The following is a 13515-nucleotide window of genomic DNA, read 5'->3' as shown; positions in this document are numbered from 1 at the left end:
GGCCAGGTTTTTCCCTCCAGGCCTGTAACATTTTCGGAGAGCTTGTGCCTGCTGTTAGCAGATTTCCACTCCAGAAAGGGAGCGTTAACAGATGTTAACAAGCAAAATGCTGTGGGCTATAAAGTGAAAGGGAAACATAAAATGTTACTGTGTGTTCACTACTGAAGCAATTGTTGTCAAAGAATATGTTTTGAAATTCTCTACTTGCTCAAAGCAATCCTTTCCAAAGAACATGTTATGAAATTCTCTGCCTGTTTCTGGACCGTGATCCTGTGAGGTGCCCAGCCATTCCTACCAAAATCCCTCTGTCTCTCTGCAGACGTGCCTTTGGCTGTACAGCAGTCATTTGACCTTTGTGTTATGCTTAACCTGAGTCCTTATTTCCTCTGTCTTGCCTCATGAAAAACCTTGGCTGGTTTGTCGCATTAAGGAGACGCGTCACTTTGGCTTCCTTTTTATGGTGCTCTGCTGTAGCTGTTGGACTCTGTTACACAGTGGTTTTCCTTTACTAGTGGCATCGTGATCTGTGTGGGCTTTTATGTTCTTGCAGAGCTAAGAAAATAGAACAACAAAACAAAAGGCTCAGCTCATTGTGCTGAGGCTTTTCGAAGAAACTTGCTTTAGAGCCCCTACTAAATGGGGAAGTTCAGTGTTAGGAAGGAAGAATTTGGGAAAAGTTGGAGTGAAAATAGCTCAGAGCGCGCTTTGTTCAACCCCCACGGTGAAGTTGTGAAGTTCTTTGCATTGCTGCCCGAGATCTTTGGCATTTGGTGGAGCAAGCGGAGTGCTGGCAGCTCTGTCTTGGGACACTCGTATTCCTGTTCCTCTTTCGGAGTCTTCCTTGGAGGTTATGGAAAGTTGTTTGGGAATGCTCAGGCGTGAGTGGATGGATTGCCCTGTGGGATCTGCTCCTGCTGTACCAGCACCTTTTTCTTCCAGGTGCAACCCACTTTCTGTGCTTGAGCTTTTCCTGATGTGATCACCTGCCAGAAAATAGAAGTGGTTTTTTTGATTGGTCTGACCTGTGCGGAGTTAGTCTGTGTTCGCATTAAGGAAAGACTTTGCAATAGGCTGTGGACTTTATTATATAGGTAGCGTGGTGCTCTGGCAAAGAATCACACAGTCACCCACTTCAGTGCCACTGAGCCTGACTTGATCTGAGGATTGTTTGCAGGTATGCCAGTCAAAAATAAGGGACTCTCACCCCGCAGAACATAGTAACTGGGACAAGCTCACAACAGTGGAGTGAACTCAGCTATAGTTCATTTCAAATGGGGTTGTCCAATTAGCTAATTTTGAAGCTGAAATTGAAATGTCATATAAACCAAATGTGGGTTGAACTAAGCCTTCTGTATTCAGCCTTTTTTAACCTTTTCTGAATTGAAAAAGCACTTGTAGCTTGCTTTCCTTTTTTTTGATTCAAGTTATGCACCATGCTTCAATAAAGAGTGCAAATTATTTCAGTTCTAGGACTGTATTATGTTTAATAAATATATTTTTCCAAATAAGCTATTTGGTGGAAAAAAATTTCACGGCTCCAAGTGCTCAGAGTCTTTTGTACCATTCCCACCCCCTCACCTGGAGGCAGGGTTTTCCTATGGAGTGGTGGCACATCCTAGCCCATGACACAGCTGCCAGTTTACCAGCAGACCCTCCATCCATCCAGAGCCCCCTTGGACACCCTGCTTCCAGCAGATACCACAACAGTCGCTTCATTATGGCCACCCCATTCGGGCAGGACACCGTGTATGTAAATACAGAGGCTTGGTTCTGGCCAGAACAGCTCGATTATTGACCTTCCTGTCCTCTAGAATGAGCTGAGCTGTTAATCTGTGTGTGGTCTCCTTCTCCCTGCTAGACCAGGGTGAATATAAGAACACAGTTCAGCACGTGTTTCACCAGTGATAGCGTAGGCTGTGTGACTTAATATTGGATCCTGCTATTTGCTTGTGGTCATGTTCTCCTGCCTGTCCTCACGTGCGTGCTCTACCTGTTCTTTATAGACACCGCCTGGAGGAAGGGCAAGCCAGCAGCTGGACACGCAGGCTCAAAGTTTTTCTCTGCTGCACGCGGACAAAAGACTCTCAGTCGGTAGGTACCAAATATCTCCCGTCAGAGCAAGCTCTGTGCGTGGCCGACGTTTCACTGTGAGTGTTCTTGGAGATTTGAGGCGCAGGGGGTCCGGTGAGCCTTGACAGTGGTGCATGCAAGGACTGGAAGTGCCTGCCAGAAGCAGCAGGCTCAGCTACCCTCAGAATGACCAGGCTGGGAACTCTGCTGTGCGGTGGTTCCTTTTCCTTCCTTGCAGCCCAGGTAGCCTGGAGGGGCACTTGCATTTCTGCAGGAGGGTGCCTGGGTGTTCCACGCAGAAACAGAAGCTGAGGTTTTCCTCTAGGTGCAGATGGAGCATTGCTGAGCAGGGCAGTTGTCTTTTCAAAATGGCTAGTCTTCACCCTCTGGTTTCGAGTGTTACAGGATTCTCTCTTCAGTGCTACTAACTTTACCTTCAAAGCAACGTTGTCAGTGTTAAACTCTTCTCCTTCACCTCGCTGTTGCAGTGAGCTAGGATATAACTTGAAGTGAAGATATCAGTGGAAGAAAGATATTTTCACTATGTTTAGGTTCAACATTTGACAGCACTTTGCAGTCAGCTTCAGTTTCCCTTTATCTGCCAGTTTGCTTAGGCAGTTTCCTGTTGTTTGAATCTGTCTTGTACACTTAAAAAGGAGAGAGACCTCTTCAAAAATGGGAAAATCTAAACCTGTCGGAGTCAGCGAAAGAATACTTCTGGATTACTAAATCAGAAGCTGCTACTTGATCCATAGATTCAGATGAAGATCGTTGCTTTGAAGTTTTCACATGTGCTGCAGTTGGGCTTTTCCTTTGCTGTTATCTGTCCAGCAGGGAAGGGTGAGGGGCTTTCCCAAAAATGACCAGTCCGTTCTTACTGGAAGCAGTGGGAGCAGGTTTGTGCCTTAGGGTGGTATTCAACAGGACTCCTGAGGACCTGCTGGGGAGGTGAGCAGGAGGGTGGAAAATCTTGTTGATGACTCGTAATATTTAAGTTGGTCAGAATTATGGGTGTTTGAGAACTCTTGAAGGACCAAGCAGAATCCGGGAATTGTTACCAAAGGCAGAAGAAAGTCATAAAGGCGAGGTGATGTGTGCACATCTGAAGAAACAGTTTAAATTACACTGGGCTCTGAATTAGTTACATCATCTCAGGAAAAGAGCTGGGAGTTATCAAGGACACTTCAGCAAAGACATATATGCACAGCAGTGGCCAAAAAAGTCAGAGAAACGTTTAGTTTTGGTGGAAGGGCATAGGAAATGACAGGGAGGACACCAAGGGACCGACCACATCAGTGATGTCCTCACTAAATATAGCTTGGTGTTTGGTCTCCTGAAAGATGGAGCAGAAAAAGGAGCGTATTGGAGGGGATATGAACTTGTATATGAAGAGAAATGAGAGTGGGATTTTAACCTCAAAGAGAAAAGGTGTAATAAGATGAAGAGCTGTGTGAGAATAACGGAGAGTCAGGTGGAGGCTACCTGAACATTTGTTCATCACAGATGGCAGCCGGTATGAATTAGATTAAAAGGGTTGGTTGGAAAGTGCTGTGCAGTTATCCGCAGGGCGCAGTTTCCAAAGTGTGCACGGCCACAGGAATTGTCACAGCCCTTCTGCACAAACCCAGCAACGTGGCCTGGCACGTTGACCCTCCCAGCTCCTGTGGTCCCACATGAAATGCCACCGCGCTCCCAGGGACTGTCCCAGCCCGCTGTCCCGCTGAGAAGTCGTAGCCCAGCACTGCCAGCTCTCACAGCTCATCTGCTGGAGCTGCTTGGGAAAATCCATCCAGAAAACTGAAGCAAACCAAGCTTTGTGTCATGGCAGCTCCAACAGCAGCATTTCCTCACGGGTGATTTCCTGCTCCTCCGCTTGCCTGTGCTGCAGAGGCACGGTCCCTTCCCCCTGACAGCAGGGCCAGGTCGCCTTGCCCAGGCACCCAGAGACGCTCGTCCCAGTGGTGCAGCCTGGGTGCTGCAGAGCCCTGAAAGGCATCTGCATGGCCTAGTTTCTGAACAACTCCATTTTATTCAGGAATGAAAAATATTTCACTTTGTATCAAGCTTTTTTAAGAAACTTTTCATTCTGCAGTGACTGTCTGTTTCTACTTTTTTTTTTTTTTTAGTTCAGGATAAAAGCAGATACCAGAATCTTCAAATTCCTTGTGCTATTGAATTTCCATTTTATATTCAGTTTGAGCAATTTCCAGGCTCTTTTCTTTGCAAAAACAAGCTCTGACTTTGTGTGTCCTGGCATGACAGCGTGTGGAATGAATGCGTATGTGATGGATGAGCAATGAATCCATTGCTGTCTCTCCCAGTCTTCATGGAAAAAACGTTCTAGCAGAGAATCCTCGTTCTCTGGGCTGGAAATCAGCTCTGCAGAGCGGAAATCAGTTCTGTTCTTATGGGTCTGAAGTGCTGAATCTGCCAGCCCCAGAGCCTGCAGGGGTTGTGGCAGGACATTACAATCGATCCTGCAATATAATATCAGGTGCTCCAGCAAAAACTCTTCCTTGGGAACGGAACACCCATGCTGAACTTCCCTGATGGCCCTGTACTCTGGGCAGAGTATGGAGGGGTGTTGCTGTCACTTTGGGTTCGTGGCTGTTTGTCATATTTTACTTCAAGGCTGTTTGCGTTTCTTATGCGCTTATAGGAGCGGTGCTAAGATTTATGGGGTCAGTACTTCAAGGATACTGCAGCTGTAACGTAGGAGAGGTTAATGCCAGTCCATTTGCTCTTCAAAGGCACAGCTGGCATGGAAACCTGCACAGTGGGCACCTGAAGCCCTGTTCTTAATGGTGATTTAACTTGCCTTTGTAGGCGAGTGAAAAATGATAGAAAGTAATCTTGCGCTCCAGGAGTTTGTCAGAGATAAAAGAATGTAGGTCACTTCCTGCAAGACTGCTGGGGAGAGCAGGGATTTGCTTTCTTGCCTGGCAAAGAAGAGAGAATCCTGTCCTGAAGACCAACCTTTCTTCAAGTGCGCGTCTCGGGCTTCCCGCAGACAAGACTGCGGTCGCATGGCTTTAGGTGCTGAGTGAAAGGTGCTGTGAAAATAGAGGCTAAAAGTTCAGGATAAGGCTGTGACAGACCTTGGTAGGAAAGGTTTAGTGATGGCAGGAGTCAAAACGCCGACCGTTTGTGTGCTACGGCGTCGCGCAGTCCTGCTTTGTCGGTCCAGCCTCTGGGTCTCCCTTGGCTTTGAGCTTGCTGGTCTGACCGATGGCCAGATCAGTGTTGTCTCACAGCCCAGCCAATCTTCAGCCTCCCAAGCCATTCTCATGTAGGGTCTTGGGGTTTTGTGTAGTGCAGGGCAAAAGGGAAGGAAATGTTTCTGCTCAAAACATCTCCATTTGTCCCTCTGCTTCAGAACCTTTCTTTGACTGTCCCAGGTCGCTTCCACTTCTGTCCCTCCCGTGATGTCTTCCTCTTTTGGGTTCAGTCACCTTCTCTGCTGGGAACTCTGCATTTAAGGACTCAGATCTTTTTCCAGGTTTTGCTTTTCAGGCCCTCTTGCTTGGGTGGAGCCAAAGATAAACCTGGAAAAGCCTGGTAACTTGGTCAGCTCCTTCAGTCCCAAGAGTTGCGACGTGTAACGCCTGCTTGTTGTGATTAACTCTTTGAAATCACGTAGCAAAGGCTGTGATGGTGAACAGCGAGCAGCTACAGAGCCTGTTCAGTGGCAGGATTCAGAAGCTGTCACTCTCTAGGTGGTGAGGTCTGGGTTAAGTATAGGCAAAGTGATCCCAGGGCAAAGTTACAGAACTGGAGAGGCTGTTGAATAGGACAAAATCAGTGGGTTTTTTGATTTCCTGAATAACCTTTGTTCAAATGAAATTGCTTTTGAGGAGAAAGGATGACTCTGAGATGACACTGGATTGGTTCTCATCTTACTTGCTCTGTCTTAGTTAAAGTAGAGATGAAAACATTTCCTTTCTCTCCCTTTGTGTCTGTTTTGATGTTGAGGTGGTTTGCTTGCCCACACATAAGCACCCAGCATAGTACAAATTCAGCCTTAGCTGAGGCCTCTGAGTGTGACTATGTAAAATAAATAAGAGATATTAATACGATTAGACCAGATTTGGTGTTCCCTGAAGGAATCTCGTGAATGTTTCGGAAAGCGCTGCAGAAATGAGGCCATTGCTGCCGCATTGGTTCTCATTCTGTGTCCTGTTTTGAGGCTCCCCACACCCAAACTCCTCCTCCTAAACTCTTCTCTCCCTGGATTTTGCAGGACGCCTACTCTGAAATCGCCTACCTTTTTGCCGAGTTCTTCCGAGACCTTGACATCGTCCCATCTGACATCATCGCCGGCCTGGTTCTCCTGCGCCAACGGCAGCGGGCAAAGCGCAATGCCGTGCTGGATGAGGTGGGTGGAGGGGGCACTGTGCACGGGGGCCAGTGGGCATCTCACTTGGCCTCTGACTTACCTGCTGCTCTCGTGACTCATCGTGTGAGCACTGCGTGACTCTGCCCACCTCGTTTCCCTTGTGTGATGGGCTATTGCCAGTCACTGAGCTGTAAAATGAAAAGACTAACTACTTGAGCAGCTTTTTCTGAGACTCCCAAAGGGCCCAAGCGACACTGAGTCACAGAATCACAGAATGGTCGGGGTTGGCAGGGACCTCTGTGGGTCGTCTAGTCCAACCCTCCTGCCGAAGCAGGGTCACCTACAGCAGGCTGCACAGGACCTTGTCCAGGCGGGGCTGGAATATCTCCAGAGAAGGAGACTCCCCAACCTCCCTGGGCAGCCTGTTCCAGTGCTCCGTCACCCTCAGAGGGAAGAAGTTCTTCCTCATGTTCAGACGGAACTTCCTGTGCCTCAGTTTGTGCCCATTGCCCCTTGTCCTGTCACTGGGCACCACTGAAAAGAGTCTGGCCCCATCCTCCTGACCCCCACCCTGCAGATATTTAGAGGCATTTCCAAGGTCCCCTCGCAGCCTTCTCTTCTTCAGGCTGAACAAGCCCAGCTCCCTCAGCCTCTCCTCGTAGGGGAGATGTTCCAGTCCCCTCATCATCCTCGTAGCCCTCCGCTGGACTGTCTCCAGTAGCTCTTCATCTTTCTTGAACTGGGGAGCCCAGAACTGGACACAGTACTCCAGATGAGGCCTCACTAGGGCAGTGTAGAGAGGAAGGAGAACCTCCATCGTCCTGCTGTCAAGCTTGTGAAACTTATCATTTTTTCTAGGCAGGTGATACAGACAGATTTAGCTCTTGACCCCAAATGGGCAACTGCCTTGAAGGAGGTGGTAGGCACTTGGAAGCGAGTGGGAAGGTTTCTCCTCCTATACAGTGAGGTGGAGAAGACTCCAGCATCTGGGTAAACTGCTGGAGGAACTTTAGGGAAAAATTCCTATGTTCCCAAGCCATTACTGGCATTGAGATTTTCAGATTGTCAACCCAGTAGAAAATTGGTTTGGCTTGGTTTTCTTTGCTCCCAGCAGTGGGGTTCAGATCAGGGAGAAATAAGAGCAGCAGGACTGGAACCAGTCGAAGAGACTGGTTGGGATGCTTGGAAGTATCTTGTCCCAGGTTACGTGGTGCTTTCTGTTTCTCAGGCGTAGATTTTTGTCTTGGTGTCACAGAGACTTTTCATGTATGTTTGTGACTTACAGGCAAACAATGACATTTTAGCTTTTCTGTCTGGGATGCCAGTGACCAGGAACACAAAGTATCTGGATCTGAAAAATGCGGTAAGTCACTGGACTGCGGTCTTGCAAACTCACCATGCTTCCCCATGTAGCCTGTTTGCTTTTTCTCAGTGGCTTATCTTACTCCTTTCTGCTCCTCTCTGGAATAATCAAAAAAATAAAAGATTAGTACAACAGAAAATAACAACAATGCTTGCCCCCTGGAGGTTTTTTGGCCTTTGGATCACTTTTAAAGCATTATCTGTCTCTGCCCTCCACTTTGTGGGAAGTAGTAGTATTTCCACTCAGATGGGGGAAGGCAGTGTGAGCTTTCTCCAAAGCCAGAGGTACAAGCTGAGAGCTGGAAGTACCATCAGCAGAGCTCATGGAGCCCGGCAGGCAGGGCTCCGTCTTGATAAGGGCAGGGAGCTGCCTGGAGTGCGGTGGAGCCTGCTTCCCTGGGGCTGAGTCAGCAGTTCTCAGGATGGAAATGGCTGCAGGCCGTTCTGTTCCGTGTGAATTAAGCTTGGCTTTTCTCCTGGCATGCTGCTAGTGCAGCCCTTCGTTGGGCAAACTCTGTTTACCCCCGCCTTGATTAGGTGATATTGCTGCAAGACAGGCAAGACCGACCCGTTCCCAGCATCTCTGATCAAGGCATTCTGGGATTAACCAGCTTGTGGCTGTGCTATAATGCGCTGTGTTTAATGCTGCCATCCTGCTCGTGCTCAGCCTGTCTCTCCTTCTGCGTAGGGGTGCGTGGGGAGGGATGTCAGCAGAGCTTATGGAAGACAGCACTGAGGCATGTGGCCCCAGGCTGGCTTTGTGGCTCCCTCTGGGCATCGTGACTACGTGGAAGCATCATATTTAGAGAGCTCATCTTCTTGGGACTTAAACTACTTTATCTTCCCATCAGCTAGGGTGGGGCAAAACCCAGAGGGGATGGCCAAAATAGGCGTAGCTATACTGAGCTGTGCTGGGGATGGGGAGGGTCTTGCTCAGCGTAATCAGCTTGCTGTCCTGCTGTCAACTGGAAATGCTGACAGTGCTGCTGTGGTGGTGCTGAGAGAAGGTTGATGCCCAGAAGGAAGGGTGCACGTGTCTAACTATGATGGGAAAAGGGATAAAGGTAGAAAAACTCACTGTCTAAAAGAGAGTAAGGCCTTTAGTGAGTCCCTTGTCTCTTTCAGCAAGAGATGCAGCGGTACAAGGAGGTGTGTTACTACATGCTGTTTGCCCTGGCTGCCTATGGCTGGCCCATATACCTGATGAGGAAGCCCACGTGTGGACTCTGTCGCCTGGCCCGATCCTGCTCGTGAGTGGCCGTCCTGTCTATCACTCGGCCTTCTCCTTCCCTTTTCCCTTCTGTTTTTCCCAGATTTAGAATTATCTTCTCTTTGATCAGTTTGCTCTCAATCACCTCTCTGTTTCTTCCTCTTCCTTTTCTCTTCTGCTTTTTTCCTCTTTCCCTTCTCATGGTTTTTCTTTCCATCTCTCAGTAACTCTGTGCCTTCATACTCTGATGTCTTTCTCCTCAGTCTCTTCCTTACAGTTGCTTGCCTGCTTACATGGTTAAATAAACCAGACTGTCCTATGCCCTGTCCTCTCTGGTGCGCTAAGGATGATGCCAGTCCTGTGCAGTTTGAACAGCCAGCAGAGAGAGAGCTCATCTGGCACACAACTGCTTTCCCACTGAGTCAAAATAGCCGTCTTGGAGCTCGGAAATCAGATTTATCTGTAAGCCCAGATATGCAGGGAGGTGACATTTGGGTCTTTATTAAAGCATCAGCAAGACTTGGCCGGAGTTTGTGCTGTGTTCTGACTAATTGTTTTTCTGCCGTGCTGTACAGGGCTCACCTCATGGTAGCAATGCTGTAGTTCAGTTCAGCAGTACAGTGTATGAAATGTTTGCCTTCAGCTGCCAGAATGCTGTCATCGGATTCTGTTAGGGGCCGAGCTTTTTGCACTCACACAGGCAACTTCTGTGCTGAACCTGCTGGGAGGAACATACTTCCTTTTGAATACTTGTGAAATGTCTCGTAAGGGAAAGAAGGAAAAAAAAAATCTGCACTTCTCTTTTGGTTCTGGGATGATTCTAGACCTGTTTTCTTTTTTAATGATAAGTAGATCCAGGTCTCAGTAAATGCTAGCTGCTTTGTGTGTTGAAGCGGTGTAGGACTGTGCTATGAAGCGTAGCATCCCTGGAGGAGAGATCCCAGCCCCACCGTGCAGCGATTCCCTGGGGACTGGTTGCACTGGAGCGCCCTCTGGTGCTCAGAAGGAAAACTACATCTGATCCTAGAGCCCCTTTATGGTGCTGAAACATGACTTGTGTGCTGTTTTGTGCAAGAGCTCCTGCAAGTGAAGGAAGTCACTGCTGTTGAAATGAGGCCAGTGTGGCATGCAGATCTGTCTTACCCTTATCTCTAGGCATTCCGCTCTAAAGCCAGTCTCTTCCACGTTCCCCTTTTCCTCAAGGCTACCTTTTTCTTCTGCAGATGTTGCTGTCTCTGCTCTTCACGTCCCCGCTACGCGCCTGGTGTCACCATTGAAGAGGACAATTGCTGTGGCTGCAACGCCATTGCCATCCGGCGCCACTTCTTGGATGAGAATATGACCTCGGTGGACATCGTTTACACATCTTGCCACGATGCAGTAAGGAGAATCTGCAACCCCTTCCATGCTTGGGGCGTGCTCCTAAGGCCCTACCTAATGGGATTTACGCAATTCCAGGTGCAGGGGTGCAAAGAAGGAAATGTAAGCCTTTTTCTGACCTGAGAGCTTCCCATCCTATCTCTCCATCAAGAAATTCTGCCACTTAGAAATATTTACTACTACCAAAAATCAGATCATCCAGATCTGTTTGAGGTCATTGATGGTTACCCATAAGATATAGCCTGATATGCTGCTCTGCCTCATTTTCCCTGAGCAGGAGAACGAGTAATTAGGAATGTCTTGCGTGACTGTTACAGTAGTGGGTCTTTTCCAGGTCTATGAAACGCCTTTCTATGTGGCTGTGGACCATGATAAGAAGAAGGTGGTCATTAGTATCCGAGGAACTCTGTCTCCAAAAGTAAGGGCGCTGTGCCGTGGCCTCCCACACCTTTGGCTGCCCTGGCAAACTTTGAGAAGGGTCTGAGACCTTCCTGACTCGCGCTTGGTGTTTTGTTTACCTGAAGCACGGTGACTGCTTCCCTTCCAGGATGCCCTGACGGACCTAACTGGGGATGCAGAGCGCCTTCCGGTTGAGGGTCACCATGGAACGTGGCTGGGACACAAGGTGTGTAACAGAAAACAAGCCCAAATAAAAAAAAAAACCAGCCCCCTTTTTCCATGTGTTTTGAATTTTTAATTATAGGCCAAAAAAAATGGTCTTAATTGCTTGAGGTGCTTTTAAGAAGGGTGTTACCGAATTGCAGTGAAATGGCTTGAAGATGGTAAAATGAAATCCTTAGTGTAACAGTTAAAAACACTGCCTGTTGTGTAAAAAAAAAAAAAAAACAAAAAAAAAAAAAAAACAAAAAAAAAAAAAAAAAAACAAAAAAAAACAGTTAATAAAAATCACATTGCAAAAGGATCTGCAGAGGCCTAGAACAAAATTACTGGAGTCATTCAATTACTTGTTCTTCCAGGGACCTTTTCAGAATTTGCAATCCAACCTTGCAAATGTGTTTAAAATTCCGTTGTAACGGGACAGGCGCTGAACCTCATAAAAGGGTACTGGCAGGGCTTGCATCTGTGTAATTAGACTGATGCTCAGTGCCTGTGGTGCTGAGCAGGGCTGGGCTGACTACATGGATTCACTGTAGACCTGCCCTTTGCCCCGGTCCAGCAAAGCAACGGCACTGCTGATGGCTGGGGTGCTGAGCTCAGAACTCCTTGGGAGTCAGGAGCTGGGAGCTCCTGCTCCGTTCGTGAGGTCCTGTCTGAATGGCAAACCTCTTCTCTGTGCTTGGATGCTCTGCTGTGGGACGTGGGGCTGTGGGACGTGGGGCATCAGTAGCTGAGAGAGAACTGCCCACTCAAACACTTAGCTGGAGGTGGGTCTGATAGAGAAGCAGATCCCTGAGAAAGTGGTGTTCAACCTTTCTAGGATCTCCATGTCTCCCAGAGCGGGGCTTTCTGAAAACACTGTTATCTGCCTGCTGTTTGGCTAGTGGGTACTTCCTTTGTTTCCCCCAAAATGATAAAATTAATCAACCTGGCAGTTACACAGGACGTGCTGTGGGAAGATAGATAAATGAGGTGGCATTTGTTCAGATAACTGATGTTCAGCCGGGTGGATCTTTACTCGTCACAACACTTCTGAAGCACGATGGCTGCTGCCAGCGATCGTGTCTCTTGGTTTTGTACCAATTCAGGTGGCTCAAAATGGCTTTGCCCCATCAGTGCGATCGGCGGTTCGTACAGAGAAAGAAAGGTAAAAGGAGACAAAAGGGGAATTTGGTCTGGTTTTAATGTGCAAAGAAGCTAGTGATAGGTTCTTGCAGAAGTTGGCTTTTCTTTTGATCTTTTTATGAAAATATTCATATGCCAGTGACTTATATGAAACATTATCAGATCAGTGCCCTTGTTCTATATTGAGTTTTTGTGGCCTTTATGTTATTTCTCTTTTGATTGTTACTGGTACAGGAATATAGCTTTATCTTAAATTATTATCAATATTAGTCTTCAGACTAGAATGTACTGTTGATTCCCGAGGGAAACTAATGGAGATAATAGAATTTAAAAATGTCTGTCTTAATGCATTTTTAATGTCCAGAAGTCAACTTTAATACAAAAATAAATCAAATATCTTGCTAACACATTTCATTTGGAGAGAAGTGCTTGGCTGTTCGGGAGCTTCCTGGAAGTTGTTTGATTTCTGTTATTTTTCTTGCCGATCCCGTCCCGTACCCCCAGCAGGCTGGCATGGCTTGCTATCTCCACCTGCAGAGCCCACCTCTCGCTGTGCCTCACGGGGTGTTGATCAGACGTCCTACAAATTAAAACTCTTGATGTTCCCATGAGCCTTCTTATCGCTCCACCGGTACCGCAGCTGAAAGTGTTTGATGGCTTCGGTTGTTGCGAACGTTGCTGTTCAAATATGTCTTGGGTCTCTAAGCTGTTTGGGATCAAAAAACATAGCTGGAAATAAGGTTTATGGGTTAGCATGCCAAAAAAAAAAAATAAGGATTGTGACAATCCCTGGGGGGAATTAACTACAAAAAAAAAAAAAAAATCTAGCGTCACTATTTTTGAAATAAAATCCACTGACTTTGTTATAAAGTTAATTTGGAAAACAATCATAAGTCAAGGGCATCAATCCATACTTAATTCTGTTAAACTTGTCGACCAAACCTACTAAAACGATATTCTGAAGGTTTGTTCCGTGGTGCTGAGCTAACCAGGATGACAAGAAGTAGCTGCTAGGAGCAGCCCTGAAAGCTCAGCCATAACAGCTCTCACCAGCTGGATAGAGCAGTCGCTAATGGCAATAACTTTCAAGCTCTTTTCTCTACCAGATAGATCCCCCTGGGGGTTTTCACACGCACACTTCAAATATCACAGAGCAGTTTTGTGCATTCGTACTGCAAAGCAATGCAGAAGGTTTTCATTTTGCTTTCCCTACATCTCCAACCTTGTTGGTTATTTACATGTGAGGTTTGAAAATTAAGCCCAGATAGGCATGTTCCTTTGAAACTTATGAAAGAGCGTTCACTTTAATGGAAAGCCTAAATGCAACTTCGCAGTGATAGAAGTCTCATTCCATTATATTAAAATCGCTGTCTATGTTAAAATATACTATAATTATCAAAAATATAGCTATAAG

The 13515-nt window shown here is 47.0% G+C and overlaps 1 protein-coding gene across 7 annotated transcripts in view; it reads left to right on the top strand.

The window, feature by feature from the left end:
• The window catches only part of DAGLA (diacylglycerol lipase alpha), a 77122-nt gene that overhangs the window by 40144 nt on the left and 23463 nt on the right, over positions 1–13515 (top strand). For all 7 annotated transcript variants that reach the window (XR_012764487.1, XM_075425595.1, XM_075425596.1 and 4 more), the window contains 7 exons: positions 2004–2091; positions 6311–6445; positions 7692–7769; positions 8894–9018; positions 10202–10358; positions 10693–10776; positions 10906–10983. Coding sequence is in view for 6 of the 7 variants with exons in the window: in XM_075425595.1 (XP_075281710.1) it covers positions 2004–2091; positions 6311–6445; positions 7692–7769; positions 8894–9018; positions 10202–10358; positions 10693–10776; positions 10906–10983 (745 nt within the window). In the remaining variant the exon portion in view is untranslated. The remainder of the gene's footprint in view (positions 1–2003; positions 2092–6310; positions 6446–7691; positions 7770–8893; positions 9019–10201; positions 10359–10692; positions 10777–10905; positions 10984–13515) is intronic.

This window comes from Opisthocomus hoazin, chromosome 7, assembly GCF_030867145.1.
Source record: "Opisthocomus hoazin isolate bOpiHoa1 chromosome 7, bOpiHoa1.hap1, whole genome shotgun sequence".
NCBI lineage: Eukaryota > Metazoa > Chordata > Aves > Opisthocomiformes > Opisthocomidae > Opisthocomus > Opisthocomus hoazin.
This window is presented reverse-complemented; position numbering and strand designations above follow the sequence as displayed.